This window comes from Bos taurus, chromosome 13, assembly GCF_002263795.3.
Source record: "Bos taurus isolate L1 Dominette 01449 registration number 42190680 breed Hereford chromosome 13, ARS-UCD2.0, whole genome shotgun sequence".
NCBI lineage: Eukaryota > Metazoa > Chordata > Mammalia > Artiodactyla > Bovidae > Bos > Bos taurus.
In genome coordinates this window covers 54602274-54618723 of record NC_037340.1, presented here as the reverse complement: position 1 = coordinate 54618723, position 16450 = coordinate 54602274, and the positions used below count along the sequence as shown (strand labels likewise).

The following is a 16450-nucleotide window of genomic DNA, read 5'->3' as shown; positions in this document are numbered from 1 at the left end:
CAGTATTCTTGCCTGGAGAATCCCATGGACAGAGGAGCCTGGCAGACTGCGGTCCATAGGATTGCACAAGTAGGATACAATAAAGCAACTTAACAAGGATGCATGCACAAGGGGAGGGAACTTTCAGCATTTGCTGGGTGAGGAGGGTTTGTTCCCCGAGGTTAGAAGGAGGTGGTCCCTAAACCCTGGGCCTGACTGGGCTGGTCGCCTGCTGGAAGTGACCTCTGCCCAGTCAAAGAGGCCATCCCAGTGGCTCCACAGTGGAAGTTCAGACAGGAAGTCCCTTCTCTCCACCTCCCCTGTCCCCCGCAGCTTCAGAAGCTGCTGCACAAGCTACTGGGTTTTGCCAACACCCTGAGCAGTGTTTTGCACCTTCCCACTCACCACGGGCTGCTTGCTGAGCTGTGAAGCTTGGGAGTCCAGAGGCCAGCTCTTTACTAAACACAATGGGATCAGTCAGGGGGAGACAGGTGGCACAAAACCAGCTATGGCTTCTCAGAGAAAGAGTGCACAGGACAACAGCCTTGATGGGGGTGGCAGAGGAGTTGTGTTGGCATGAGGACCCTGGGCTGTGGAGGGCCAGGGGCCGGGCCAGGCCATGTGCTTCCCATTGGCACCTTGTACCTGTTTGTGGGCAGGTTGGGGACAGCCTCCCCTCCCAGACAGACTTGTATCCTGTTCCACTATCTTATTATTGTTTAACCATTTCACTCTCTGTCCCTTACAAAATTGCAAATGCTGGAGGGCAGAGACCAGGCCCGGAGTCCTCAGGCAGTGCCTCAGAGCACCCACGCCGCCTCCTCTTGCCCCAGGCTGCAGCCCTAGTCCTGGGTAACCCAGCGTGAATTCTGCTTCTGGCCCTGAGCCTGGAACTGTCATTGTCTCCCTGTTAGTGATGAGAATGCTGAGGCCAACATGCCCCTCTGGGACTGCCTGAGGTCAAAGCTAACCAGTGGACAGGTAAAGGGTCCTGCAACTTCTTGGTGGTCCTGCCCAACTCAGGAGTTTTCAGCTCAGGGGTGCAGACCCCCAAGGAGGAGGGGGGACAGGGAATCATCTCAACATGTCACTCAGAAGACCATCCCCCCCAAGAAGGCTGCCCGGTGTAGTTGGAGCTTGCCCAGTGGTCATTTGAGGTTGTGGCAGAGTGTGCCTGGCTACCATCTCAGAAAAGATGGGCTCTGAGGTGGAGACGGGCAGCTGCCCTGCACCAGGACCCGGGCCCTCCAGCTCTGCACACTGTGCCCTCCTGGCTCCCTGGGGCAGGGGTCTGGTCCTGTTCTCCACACCCTATCGCCTGAAGTGAGAGGCAAGAGGGCAGGGCCATAGTTGTAGGAGTGATTGCAGGGTACAGTGGGGCAGAAATTTCTCCTGGGACTGAGAGAATTTTTTCCCACCACTTAACTTTTATAGCAGAATTTTCCAGCAGTGCCTAAACTACTTTGTTTTTTTTTTTTTAAATTCCAATAGTATATCATGACAGTAAAAATTTCATAATTTCTTCTAGCAGACTTGTGGCTTTTATTTCCGTGTTCTAATCTTTGCTTGATCTTGATTTGTGTGTGTGTGTGTGTGTGTGTGTGTGTGTGTGAGGGAGAGAGAGAGAGAGATCTCTGTGAGTCAGAGTACCCATTCCAGGAACTCATTCAGGTTGTCTTAAGGGCAATAAAGGAATATTTATTTTGCACAAGAAGGACTGAAAGTCCAGGAAGGATGACTGCAGGCAGAGCTGGATCCAGGAGCTCAGTGTCCCCAGGGTGCTTTCCTTTCCCCTGTTGTGGGAGTTTCACTGTTAGGCAGGTCCTTCTCTCAGAGGTGAGAAAAGAGTGTCAATGGCCACAAAAGCAGTTTCCTACTCAGCAGCCTCCCAACCCTCAACCTGAGGTGAGGTCTCTCCTGAACATCAGGTCTGGGGCTGTTCTCAGAGGACAAGTGTGACTGGTGCAGAGGCGAGCATGCACCCTGCATTTGTCCAGAGTACCCACCTGGGCCTTATGGAATGTGCCATTGTTCAGGAATCCAGGAGGGGTGGGTGGTTCCTGGGCAGCAGAGGGAGGTCCCGGGAAGGGACAGTGGATGCAGCAGGCCCTGAGCGTCTACCCCTAGCTCTGCAGCCTGTCACCACCTTCCCCCGCTGTTTGGACGCCACCTCCACCATCTACCATGTTTGCCTCCTTGGGAACATTTTGGGCCTCTCTTGCTCCCCTGAGTTATTTGCACCAAACAAATCTTGTGCCGTCTTTGTTAGTGAGCTCCCATAGTGAGTAAGGCCTCCCTGCTGACCTGCCATCCTTCCCTCCAGAAGTGTCCTGGCCACTGTTACATTGTTTTTTCCGGTTGAATTTTAGAGTCTGCCTTTCTATCCCCACATGGTCTCGTGTGTCACTGGGACAAACGTACAGATGAGGCTAAGGCTGAGCCCTCCACACCCGGGCATCTCTGTCTGGAAGGAAAGCCCCAGCTGCTCTTCCTCTCTGCTCTGTGTCTCCTGTGGCCGCACTTCCGGTGTTTCCTTGACGGCTTGCACAGGGCTGAGCAGACTCACTCCTCTTTGCTTGTAGCTGGGAGTGGGCTGCTCCCCTGTTCCCAGAAGTGGGGTGTAGAGTGCAGAACTGGGTGAAGCCTGAGCCCCCATCCATGCTGGGAACCATGGCAAAATGAAGCAGACCCCTAGCACCCCCACAGTCCAGGCTGGAGGGGCAGGAGTAGCCTAGGGAAGGCACCCCCTCTTCCTGCACCAGGAGGAAGCCCCTGCTGGCCAAGCCTCATCCTCAAACCTCTACTGGGGGCTTCAGTGCTGGGGCCCTCACCCCACCCTGGAACCTCAAGGTCAGTGCCTGGACTTCTTCCAACTCAGGGATCCGCCAGGGCCTCAGACCAGACCCTGCAACCCACCAGCCTGGGCCCTGGTCCACTGCTCGCAGACCCCCATATATGGCTGTTTCACTGTCTGTGCTCAGTGAGGTGTGGTATTTCAAATGTTTTGACATTTAAAATCTGTGTTGGATACATTTGTTTTGTTAAATTATACCTGGCTGTAGTGACTCATGGGAGTTGATTTGTCTCCTGGGCCTGCACCCCTACCCAGCCCCCAGCCACAGCTGCCCCTTGGCTTCACCAGCCCCTCATCGTCCAAGTCTCCAGACCTTTCCCCCAAGCTCGATGGGGCTGAGCACTCAAAAGACAGAGCCAAATGCAATTTTACACCAGAGGGTGTTACTCCCCTCTTCCCTTATAGCTCAGAAGGTAAAGAATCTGCCTGCAATGCAAGAGACCCCAGTTTGATCCCTGGGTTGAGAAGATCCTCTGGAGAAAGGAATGGCAACACCTTCCAGTATTCTTGCATGGAGAATCCCATGGACAGAGGAGCCTGGCAGGCTACAGTCCATGGGATCACAAGAGTTGGACATGACTTGGTGACTAAACCACCACCACCACTGGGAGGTGATTTGGGACCATGGGAGACCTGCTCCCCATCACTGGTCAGGGTCACACACATCCACTGGAGGTTTGTGTCCCTATTGGGAACAACAGCACTTTCTCAGAGAGGCCATAGCCTCTCGGGCTGAGCAGGTGCCTGCGAAGGTGGGTCAGCCTAGTATGGCCAAAGGGCCGGGCTCTGGCTCAAGTTCAGGTCTGAGCCGGTGATTTCAGCAAGACCCTTGGCACCTGGAGAGTCGGTCTCCCCAGAGGCCAAGAGAGGTGGAAGATAGAGGAGACAACAGGAAGTGCTCTTCAATGCGCTGAGAGGCAGTGGGCAACGGGGCAGTAGGCAGGGTCCTTGCTCTGTGTCCTAATGTGAGCTGTCCACATGCAGGATGAGGGACGCTGGGTGGGCCGTGCTGAAGAGAGGTCAGGTGGGGCCGCATCCTTGTCCAGACCTGGAAATGCAGAGCCTAGACCCTCACCAAAGCCGGGATGCTCCAGGCTGGGCTCTGTGCTGGGGGTTCCTTGAGGTGGCAGAGAGGCCACGGACCCTCAAGCCAGCCAGCGGAGCTGGCCTGGAGATGGGCAGACCCAGCAACTCCCACCTCCAGCCCCTGAACCTGGGCCGGTGGACGGGCGAGCACCAGGGCACATCCCCGCCTGGGGCTCAGGGACACCCTCCTCTGTCTCTCTGAGGGCCAGGGGGCAGGTGGGCCCCAGGGTGCGTCCCCACCCAAGTCTCAGAGCCACCCTCCTCCCTCTCACGCAGATCAACACCTTCATGTCCTTCGTGTTCCCCATGGTGGTCATCTCCTTCCTGAACACCGTCATCGCCAACAAACTGACCGTGATGGTCCGCCAGGCCGCTGAGCCGGGCCAGGTGTGCACCGTCGGGGACCAGCCCAGCTCCTTCAGCATGTCCATCGAGCCCGGCCGGGTCCAGGCCCTGCGCCACGGTGTCCGGGTCTTACGTACGTAACTTCTGGGCCCTGGGGTGGGTGTGGGGGTGAGCTTGGTACCACAAACAGGGAGGTCTAGAGAGCTGGGGAACCGAGCGTGCCAGGCCGAGGCTTGGGGTGCCAGTTCCTCCAGGGATCGGGCTGTTCTTCATTTACTACTCGTCCACCCACTCACCAATTAGTAAGCCTCCTCGTGGCTTTAAATCAGGTAGTTTGCTCACAAGGCTAGGGCTGCAGAATTGGGGTCCCCATGCATGCTAGGCCAGCTGGAAAGGCTAGAGGTACTGTCCCCCCTCACAGGTTCTAACAGGGCATCCTGAAATCCTGGAGGGTCAGGTGGAGTGGACCCTCTGTTTCTGTGAATTGTAAGGGTCCTGCCTCCATCCCTCTGTCCCTGGCCTGGTCTGGGCCTGCAGATGGCATCATGACGAAGGGTCCTCAAAACTACCTACCCCTCCCCACTGTCTTGAGGCAGCCCCAGCTCACTCAGCCCCCCAGAGCACCCACCCCCACCTTCCATTGGTCCCAGCAGCCCCCCTCCCATCTCCCTCCCTGCCCCGGCTGCCAGCCCCTCACCGTCTGCAGCCACTGGTCTTGAGAGGAAAAGGTCCCAGCAGCTCTACCCAACAGGAACATGATGCCTGTAGGCCCCACATGAGATGTTAAATGGTCCAATAACCATGTTTTTAAACAGTAAAAAGAAACAGGTAAAATTCATTTTGTTCATCTATAACTCCAGTATTTCCCAGATATGATCATCTCTGCCTCCATCTGTGTCCTGTAAGTGATAGGAGAGTCACTTCGGGTGTGTTTAGCCCTCGGCCTGGCTCGGCTCCCTGCAGCCTGGTGTCGAGTGACCAGCAGGCAGTGTCCAGCAGGCAAGGCCACAGCATCTGTATCTGCTGTGTGTGGATAGGCTTTCTGGAACTCCTGATGTCTCCAACCCCTGTTTTCTGCTGCTTCCAGCAGGCAGCTCCCTTGTCAGGGCCTCCCAACCCCAGGCCTCCAGTCTCCAGAGACCCCCCAGTGTGGGTCTCAGGGCCTGTGGGGTCAGGACAGCAGCCAGGGTGTGGGCCCCAAACCCAAGACCTCCACAGATCCTTCTACAACCCCAAGACAATGACATTATCTCAGGGACCACGCTTCTCTCTTCCCCAAGACAGGATAGTCAGCCCCAAGTTTTCCCAAGCAGTTGGCTTTTTATTGCTCTCTTTTTCGTTCTGGTAAAACATACCCAGCATAAAATTTACCATTTTGACCATTTTAAGTGCGCAGTTTGGCAGCTGTGTAGACAATCATATCACTATGGGGCCATCACCACCATCCCTTTCCGCCTTGTAAAACTGCAACTTTTCCCATTAGTAACAAGCTCTCACCACTCCCCCAGCCCCTGACAACCACCTTCTACTTTCAGTCTCTATGAATTTGACTCCTCTAAGGAGCTCATATAAGTGGAATCATACAGTATTTGTGGATTTTGTGACTGGTTTATTCATGTGATGTAGTAGCCTCAGGGTTCATTCACCTTGTAGCCTGTATCAGAATTTCCTTTCTTTTTAAGGCTGAATAATATCCCACTGTATGCAAGGACCACATGTTTATCCATTCTCCATTGATTTCAGCTCCTGTGAATAGTGCTATGAGATACTGGTATCTGAGTTCCTGCTTTCAGTTATGTATATATATCAGTTCAGTTCAGTTCAGTCGCTCAGTCACGTCCGACTCTTTGCGACCCCATGAATCGCAGCACACCAGGTCTCCCTGTCCATCACCAACTCCCGGAGTTCACTGAGACTCACGTCCATCGACTCAGTGATGCCATCCAGCCATCTCATCCTCTGTCGTCCCCTTCTCCTCCTGCCCCCAATCCCTCCCAGCATCAGTCTTTTCCAATGAGTCAACTCTTCGCATGAGGTGGCCAAAGTATTGGAGTTTCAGCTTTAGCATCATTCCTTCCAAAGAAATCCCAGGGCTGATCTCCTTCCGAATGGACTGGTTGGATCTCCTTGCAGTCCAAGGGACTCTCAAGAGTCTTCTCCAACACCACAGTTCAAAAGCATCAATTCTTCGGTGCTCAGCCTTCTTCACAGTCCAATTCTCACATCCATACATGTATATACATACATACACACACACACACACATACACACACACACACACACACACGCCCTGGAGTAGAATTGCTGAATCACATGGTCATTTCTGGGTCGGGAAGATCCACGGGAGAAGGGATAGGCTACCCACTCCACTATTCTTGGGCTTCCCTTGTGGCTCAGCTGGTAAAGAATCCTCTTGCAATGCTGGATACCTGGGTTGGATCCCTGGGTTGGGAAGACCCCTTTGGAGGAGAGAACAGCTTCCCACTCCAGTATTCTGGCCTGGAGAATTCCATGGACCATATAGTCCATCAGGTTGCAAAGAGTCGGACACAACTGAGCGACTTTCACTTTCACAGTACTTTCTCATGTTTAATTTTTTGAATTAGAAAATATTTTTAAACAGCCATACTATTTTCTCAAGTGGCTGCACCATTTTCCATTCCCACCAACGTTGCAAAAAAGTTCTAGTTTCTCCATATCCTCCCACAAATTACTATTTTCTGGGGTTTTACTATTTTTTATAATAGTCATCCTATTGGAATATGCTGCTGCTGCTGCTGCTGCTAAGTCGCTTCAGTTGTGTCCGACTCTGTGCAACCCCATAGACGGCAGCCCACCAGGCTTCCCGTCCCTGGGATTCTCCAGGCAAGAACACTGGAGTGGGTTGCCATTTCCTTCTCCAATGCGTGAAAGTGAAAAGTGAAAGTGAAGTCGCTCAGTCATGTCCGAGTCTAGAGACTCCATGGGCTGCAGCCCACCAGGCTCCTCCATCCATGGGATTTTCTAGGCAAAAGTACTGGAGTGGGGTGCCATTGCCTTCTCCGATAGGAATATGAGGCAGTATCTTATTGTAGCTTTGATTTGCTTTTCCTGGGTGATCAGTGGTGTTGAGCATCTTTTCATGTGCTTATTGCATATTTGTATCTCTTCTTTGGAGAAATGTCTATTCAAGTCCTCTGCCCACTTGTGAATTGGGTTGCTTGAGTTTTGTTGTTGAGTTTTCCATATATCCAGGATATTAATCCTTTATCAGATGTGAAGCAAACATTTTCTCCCATCTGTAGGTTGTCTTTCCACTTCGGCAATTGTATCCTTTAATACAGTTTTTAAATTTTTATCCAAATTATTTTTTTCCTTTGTTGTCCTTGGTGCCATCACCAAGAAATGATTTTCAAATCTATTGTTGTGAAAATTTTGTTGTATCTTTTCTTCTAGGAATTTTATACTCTTAACTCTTATGTTTAGATCTCTGATCCACTGTGAGTTAATTTTTGTGGATGGTGTGAGATTAGGGTCCAGCTTCATTTTTTGTATGTGGGGACCCAGTTTTCCCAGAGCATTTGTTGAAAAGAGTCCTTCCCCGCTTGATCTTGGTACCCAATAGAAAATCATTTGAGCTTTCTGGAAGCTGGAAGGGCTTATTTCTGGACCGTCCATTCTGGCCCATGAGTCTACACATCTGTCCTTATGCCCTTACCACTCCATTTGGATGACTGTAGCTTTGTGGGTGGTTGGGGAGTTTGCAGTCAGGAGGGATGAGTCCTCCAGCGTTGTTTTTTCTCAAGACTGTTTTGGCTATTCAGCATCCATTGAAATTCCCAATGAGTTCTTTTACTTCTACAAAAAACTGTCATCAGGACTTACACAGAAGTTGCACTGAACCCGTAGATCTGTTGTAGTACAGGCATCTCAACAGTATTGGGTCTTCCAGTCCGTGGGCACAGGGCCTCTCCCTCCAGCTCTCTGAGGCCAGTGTCTCCATGTCTCAGGTGCTGTGGTCATCGCCTTCGTGGTCTGCTGGCTGCCCTACCACGTGCGACGCCTCATGTTCTGCTACATTTCAGACAAACAGTGGACCCCGTGAGTACAGGAGGCAGGGACAGAGGGGGTGAGGCTCAGGCCGGGGGCGTGCTCCCCAAAACAAGTGGGACTGGGGCACTGAGAGGGGCCGCTCAGGGTAGGGGTGGGAGTCAGTGTCCCCCAGCATGTGCTCGGGCATGGCTGTGATGGGTTGGGGGGGACAGAAGGCTGTGGAGGGACAGACACCCCTGGAAGCTGCTTCAGAAAAGGAAAGCAGGTCCTAAGATGATCAGCAGGTTTGGGGGAGTCTGGAGAGCGAAAGGAAGGGCTGGTCCTGCTGGCTGTGGGTGGAGAGATAGCAACCTTCAGGGTCCCTGGACCACCCCCACCCCCAGCCTGGAGGAGTCATCCACCAGGAGGACCCGGGGCTCCAAGAACATCATGCTCATGCTGTTATGTTCGGGCACTGGCCTTCCCATGACAGCAGTCTGAACCCTGCTGGGTGAGCTCCTCTGCACAGCAGGGCTCCAGGTCAAGGGTCATGGGCTTTTCCAAGTGACAGGGAGCCACTGGGGAGGGCACAGCTAGGCTGAATGAGGAGAAGGTGCAGGGCATGGAGCATAGCCCCAAACACAGGGTTTCTGAGATTCAGGGCTGCCAGGTGAGGGTGTGAGGTCCCTGTGCATGGAGGAAAGCAAGTTGAGGTGAGGTACACAACTGTCTGAGCTGTATGGAGGGGCTCCTACCCTGGCTGTTTCATTAAGGCCAGGCCCCAGCTGAGCCTGGCAGCCCTGGGGTGACTGGGATCTTGGACAGGAAGGGCACATCCACAGGCAGCAGGGAAAAGTGGAGACTGTGGCCAAGGTAAGCTGCACACCCTGCCTTGGGAGGGTGGCCACAGCTCAGCTCAGCAGCTCAGCTCAGCAGCTCAGCTGACCGGTGCTGGGCAGAAGTGTATACAGAACAACCTCTCAAGAGAAACCAGAGTCCTGGAGGTTATTATGAAATATCCCCACATTGGCCAGGGCCGCCCTGTGTGTCTGGGCCCACCGACCTGAGTGTTCTCTCCCCGCAGGTTCCTCTATGACTTCTACCACTACTTCTACATGCTGACCAACGCCCTCTTCTATGTCAGCTCCACCATCAACCCCATCCTCTACAACCTCGTCTCTGCCAACTTCCGCCAGATCTTCCTGTCCACCCTGGCCTGTCTCTGTCCCCTGGGGGGCCGCAGGAGGAGGGGGCCAGCCTTCTCGAGGAAGGCCAACAGTGTGTCCAGCAACCACACCTTCTCCAGCAACGTCACCCGGGAGACATTGTACTAGCACCAGGCAGGCTGGGAGGGAGCTGGGAGGGGACCAGGATGGGGTCACTCAGCCTCCACCCCCATCCACTCAGCACCTGGGAGCTGGAGGGAGTCATCCCAGGGCCTGCTCCCGGGCATCCAAGGTCCAGGACCCGGCACCCATATCCCAGAGGCCCCATTTCTTTTCAGCTTCTCCTCTCTCCCTACCACCTCCCTCCTCTCCTCTTTGAAAGCAAGAGAGATTGCTCTCCTCCCAGATCTAAAAATGGCCTTTAATGAGGAGAAATTTGTGTTGGGTGATAGGCAGTCTTCTTTGTTCTCAAACTAATGGATGTTTAGGGAGAAAAAAATGAAAGGGGCAGATCAAGGCAGGCCGCTGGGCAGCCCAGTTGACATTGGAGGGCAGTGACCCCAAGAGCTGACGCTGAGAAGAGCCCGGCAGGCAGGACCACCGCAGGCCTGGTGCCACCGAGGGCCTCTGTCATACCTCTGGTCAGCTCAAGACCAAGTCAGCCCGTTGTGCAGCAGGCATTCGACACCCCCTCCAAGGTGGTGTCACAAGAAGCTTTGATGCCACCAGAGGGCTGGGGTCAGCTTGCCATCGCCCAGCCCTGGGCCTCCCCATCCTCGCATGTCCTCCCCTGGCCAAGGCGGCAAAGCCCTGCAGGGATACCTCGGGCAGTTCAGCCTCCCAGGTCTCCATTCTGACTCTGCAAAAACAAGGCCAGGTCCGTGGGGTCCTGGTGGCCCAGTCCAGGACAAGGACATCCCCATGCACTCCCGTTTCTGCTGTCCAGCTGAGCTCCTGCAGCCCTGGCTCCGAGCTGCTTCAGGGTGGACACCCAAGGTGGAGGAGGGTCGACCAGGTCTCCAAGAAATGCCAGCCCTGGGGCCATAGGTGAAGAGGAGGAGCCACGGGTACAGGCTGCCTGCTGTCCAGCAGCCAGGCAGAGACCGAGACTCATCCGTCATGCCTGGCCCCAGCTCAGATGCCCAGGACAGCAGGCGCCTCCTTGGTCTCTGGGAGCCAGTCTCAGACAGGACAGCCCGGCCCCAGGAAGGTGCCCTGAGCCAGAGGAAGGCGGCCCCGGGGGAGCTGCTTTGGACCAGCCGGACTAGGAGTGGACAAGAGACCGGAAGTGAAACATAGACCTTTTAAAACAAGTCTTCCCTGGGCCTGGAACACATTGGCCCAGAAGGGAGACAGTCAGACCAATGGTCAGATGGGCAGACAACCACATGGGTGGCACTGACTCAGGATCTGAGAGCTGCTCCTGGTCTGGTCTCAGCCTCCATCCACAGAAACGGCGAGTCAGATGCTACAGTGTCCACAGGCATGTCACATCTGGGCTCTGCTATGGATCGGGGGTCACTTGACCCTCCCAAATCCTCCCCCAAGCTGTTCAGCAAGAACCAGGCCAGGAGAGTCAGCCCACAGCTGGTCCCCATGCCAGGCAGCCCTGCCGTGATACAGTGGCCATCGGCACAGAGGACAAGGCCAGCCCAGAGCTCCCACACGGGTGTCGGTTCTGGACAGGGGTAGGGGAGCCCCCTGCCCTGCTCAGCGAGTGGGCATTGGAGTTCAGCAAAGACTGAGTCTGGTACCAGGTGCTGGCTTCAGGCGGAGGACCTGGACTCTTTCTGACAGACCCTCAGACCCTTCTGGCCTCCCTGGACCATGCACACACTGCAATTCCCCAAGCCCCAGTTACCCTGTCTGAGTAGCAGGCATGGTAACTTCACCCACTCAGCCAGAGCTGAGTGTGATGGCTCTGGAGGACCAAGCTTGGACGATGGAAGGATGGTTCCCTGAGGTAGGGGCGGAAAGGACATGGAATGAGATGAGATGCCCGCCTCCCAGACCCTCCTGGGGGCACACGGGCAGGGCCTACCACTGAGCTCCAAACCCACCTTACTGTCTGCCCACTTCACGTCAGTGGGGACCTGAGTCCATGCCCTGTAAGACACCCTCCTGAACTACCCCAGCTCCTGGTCAGGTCACCGTGGAATGCCAGAGGCCGGCTCTGAGTGGTGTCTGTGTCCCGTCTCAGGGTCCAGTGCCCATGAGCCTGGTCACCAGTGATGGCGAAACCCCACGGTGTGCACTGCCCAACCACCCTAATGTCCCGTAGGGACTGGGACACCCCCTCAATAAAGAAGTAAAGGAGCCTGTGAGCCTGTGATGCACCCCTACATGGGAGAGGGGCCCCACGGGCCTGCCAGCAGCCATTCACCCACTCATCAGACAGTGACTGTGTCAGCGACAGCCTTCTGCTGGTCCTTTCACCAAAAAAACATGTGCTTTGGTCCTGTTTCCCAGAGCTGGGGGGCTGGGGGCCAGGACCCCCAGCTCAGGTCCCACCTGCCCCCAGAGCTTTCAGCAGCAGCCTGTGAGGGGCCTCTCCTGAGCATGAGGTCCCATGGAGCCTGAATGTGGGGACCTGGGTCCACATTGGCTGTGCAGGGACACCTGCCACCCAGTGTCCTGATCTGGGGTCTGGGCACAGGCAAGGCCCACCCAAGGGGGTGCAGGGCCCTGTGACTGTTTGACCCTGGTCTCCATGGCCCCTCTAACCAGCCTGGCTCCTCCTTGGGGGCCAGCAGGTGGGGGCCGGGCCAGGGAGGGATGCTCACCTGTCCTTGGACACAGCCAGAGCCATCCTCCAACAGAAGGGCTCCTGCAGCAGGGTATCCCCTCCTGCCCTCTCCTCTTCCCCTGCTCTGCCTTCATCTCATAGCAGCAGCAGAGTCCCTGGGGACCCCAACCTTGGAGGGGAGGGGCAACATGGAAAGCATCGTTCCAGATTGCCAGCCTCTGTCTTTCCCTTCTGTCTCCTTGGCCAGCAGTCTTCCCCACACTCCCCTTCATTCATTCATTCACTTGCCAAGTGCCCCTCTGAGCCTGGCTTCCTCAAAGCCTCCCCATCCTAATGGACACGGGGCTGAGTGTGAGCTTCAAGTCCTCTGTGCTTAAGAGCCATCTGCACCATCAGCAGGGAAGTCTCAGGATGCCCACTCTCACTGGCAAGCTCCAATAAGTATGCTGACATTTTACAAGAATAGCCAAAGGAATAAAACTCTAATAGTGGAATTTCAGGCCAGTCATGAGGAGAGAAATTTGGGGTCAGTGACAGCAGTCCCAAACCCTCAATGCCACTGTCCCACAGGGCCAGAGCTCTGGTCAAGGCCCTCCCTGCCTCCTGCAGGTTTTCTGAGCTGCAGTCCCTGTTCCAGCACAAGGAAGGGGGAGGAATCCACTCTCCTACAGGAAGGCACCTCTGGCCCCATCGCTGTCGCTAGGCAACAGGAGGAGGGCCTAGGAGAGAATTCCATACATTTTGAAATACATTTGAAGAAAGAAAAAAGCATCCGGTCGCTGGCTGTTGGAGCACAGGGGAAGCTCTTCTCCACCCCCCTGACTCCTCCCCACCTTCTCCCTCCTCCCATCCCCTCCCTCCTCCCACATGTCCCCCACTGCTTCCCACAATTATGATTTGAATTCCAATTTCTATCAGAACACCATGGAAACCATGTCCAGGCTGAATTGATGAAGGAGAGAATGGGAGAAGGGGAAGGCGGGGGGCTGGTCAGGGAAGGAGGAGAGGCAGAGCGAGGGGCTGAGAAGGGACTGCACTCCACCTGGGAGGGTCCCCCACCACACGTGTGCACTCCCACCATGCACACGCATGTGCTCGCACATGTGCTCAGCCAGCACCAGCCTCCACCTCCCGGGCCTCATTCGTCAGCTGAGGTCGCCAGTTCCCAGCCTGCGGTCTGGCTCTGGCTGGAGGTGGGGCCCAGCACCTGGACACTGCCTTCCTGACCACCTGGGCCCCTCAGTCCCACCTCCCCTCCCCTCTTTGGAGTGAAGAGAGACATGGTGGCCCTTGTTCTGCTCTCATCACCCTCAGGGATCCCCAGCAAAGCTACAAAGAAACTTAAAGGGAGCTACCCGCCACAGCCAAGGATGCTCCAGGTGGGGGTGGGGATGGGGGTGGGGGTGGGAGTGTGTGGGCAGCTGCAGGGGGTCCAGCTGGGCCATGACTCTAGATGTCCCCCACCCTAACCCCCTTTACTCCTCAAGAAACGTGAGCTCAGCTCTCTGGGGAGAGAAGTGGACCCTGGATGGAGTAGGAGGGAGGGCTGCAGAGGGCGTCTGAACCTGATCCTCACCCAGAGCCCTCCCCACTCCATCTAGCTTGCTGTGTACACATTAACTTTCAAGATGCAAAATCTTTATCTTTCATTATAAAAGCGATTCCCTCTTTCATGAAAAATTGAAATAATATGAAAAAATACAAAGTATAGGGTGAAGTCTCAGCTTTGTCCCACCTGGAAGTGACCGCAGCTGGCAGATGGGTGAGAACACCACCCAGGGCACCACCATGTGCTACCTCACAAACACACTGGTGCTTGAAGAGAACACACACCTCCACTCACAAGACACATGCACTTACATACACACATGCACTTACATACACACATGCGAACATAGGCACATGCATGCCCTCACATATACATATATATATATATATATATATACACACACACACACACACACACACATACAGGCACACACATGCATACACATGCATATACATATACACACATTCAAATATATGCATATACACACCCTCACATAACACACATATACAGACATACACGCACATACACACATGCAAACATATGCATGCCCTCATATATACACATACATACACACACACACACATGCCCATGCATGCTGTATGTGCATGTATGCTCATATGCATGTGCTCATACACACACATACCTACACACCACACATACACATGTGTACACTCACACATATATACACATGTGCATATATACACTCATGCCAACATATATGCATGCACACACTCTCATACACACACATGTACACACACATAGACATGTGCATACATACTGTGCACACATGGAGGTACTCATGCACACATAATTGCACATGCATGCACACATGTGCACACTCACACGCATATATACATGTGCCTACATATATGTATGCAAGTGTACACTCATGCACGCCCTCATACACACATATACACATACATGCACACATCCTCGCATGTACACACTTGCACATAAATACACATATACACATGTGCATGTGTGCATGCATGCAAATATATATGCACACGCATGCTCATACACATATGTGCATAGACATGTGCATATGTACATACACATGCACATACATGTACACATGACTGCAGCCATGTCAGTGCACACAGCACTCCCTCTTTCTTTTCTATTTAATCTTTAAAAAAATTTTTTTAACTTTTTATTTTATATTGGAGTATAGCTAGTTAACAGTTTTGTAATATTTCAGGTGCATAGCAAAAGGACTCTGCCATATATACACATATATCCATTCTCCCCCAAACTCCCCTCCCATTCAAGCTGCCACATAACATTGAGCAGGGTTTCCTGTGCTATATAGCAGGTCCTTGTTGGTTATCAATTTTCTTTTCTTTTTTATTAAATTTATTTATTTTTAATCGAAGGATAATTGCTTTACAGTATTACATTGGTTTCTACCAGTCATCAACATGAATCAATCATAGGTTTACCCATGTCCCCTCCTACTTGAACATCCCTCTCACCTCCCTCTCCATCCCACCCTCTAGGTTGTTACCTCTAGGTTTTTTAGACACAAAGTTAAAATAAATTTCTGACATTCAGATGTTTCCAAAAGCAACTCTCCTGTGCAGGTAAAAAGTCCCCAGGAGTCCAAGCAGAGGACATGCTGTATCTCAACAGAGTTCAACTGATCCCTTGGGAGCCCAGAGATGGGACGGCCCTTCAGGGGTATCCTGCAGGGCTGATATGGGAGGCCAGCAGAGAGCTGGGCCAGCAAGGTGGCAAGCACTGCAGGCTGTCCATCCTCATCAGTCACTTCTCTCGGCCCCCATTACCCTTCATCACTGATCCCTCCTCCCGGCAGCCAGACTCCTCTGAGCAGCCTGGCCATCTGTCTACATTAGAAAGGGGTGCTCCTGCAGGGCGGGGGGGCAGCACCATGACTCCTGCCTGATGACCTAGACCCCTGACCCTAGGTGACTCTGGGGCCGAAGAGGCCCAGTGCCACCCACACAGACCCCCCACAGCTGACAATGGTCCTCATGGCTCAGATGCCAGTCTGCACCTGTTTCCATCACTCAACACATTTAATAAGCACCTACTGTGTGCACCCCAGGCTGGAGGGAGCTTCTGGTCAGGGGCTCAGTGTGGGGGCCGGCTTGTCCTCAGCCCATGCCCCACCTGTGCAGCCCCAACACCACCAACAAGCTGTCTCTCTGGTCCTCCAACTCCCTGCATTAGGGCTCCAGGAGGGGGCCTGGGATGCAGCACTTACCCAGCATTTCTGGGGCCTGCCTGGCATGGACTAGCCACTGCTGAATGTCCCAGTAGGGCCAGGAAATGCCCCCTCACTGGCCCTAGTTTACTGGTGGGGGAGGGGCCTGGGGTCCCCCAGACACCATCAGGTATGGGAATCCAGTCTCAGTGTATAAGGGGGTGAATTTTAAGGCCCACTTTCCATCGTGGGGTCTCTGGGATTGTGAGTCCCCTTCCCCCACCCCAACCCTAGCCAGAGTACCCTGGCTTCAGCCTTCGGGGCCCCAAGAAGCCAGAGAGGCAGATTCTTCCATGGCAAGATGGCATCTGTGATCAGGAGGGTGAATGCAAAGGATCCTGACCATCTCCCACCCACCTTTAGGGGTTCCAGCCTGGCCTAGGATGCCCTGTTCCTACTGCTCACTTGCTGCTGAAACTTGCCAGCACCCCGCCACCCCAACCACTCCCCCTCTGAGCAGCAGACTGTCTGCTGCCCCCATGTGCCC

General features: G+C 54.0%; 1 protein-coding gene across 2 annotated transcripts in view; it reads left to right on the top strand.

Annotated features, from left to right (window-relative positions):
- NTSR1 (neurotensin receptor 1) overlaps nt 1-11758 on the top strand; it is a 51902-nt gene extending 40144 nt beyond the window's left edge. The window contains exons 2-4 of one of the 2 annotated variants that reach the window (XM_025000658.2): nt 4196-4397; nt 8254-8344; nt 9360-11758. In XM_025000658.2, the coding sequence (XP_024856426.1) occupies nt 4196-4397; nt 8254-8344; nt 9360-9609 (543 nt within the window). In that variant the 3' untranslated portion in view covers nt 9610-11758. The remainder of the gene's footprint in view (nt 1-4195; nt 4398-8253; nt 8345-9359) is intronic. The other variant, NM_001192659.2, reaches the window with a different exon arrangement.
- Nucleotides 11759-16450: the final 4692 nt, after the last annotated feature.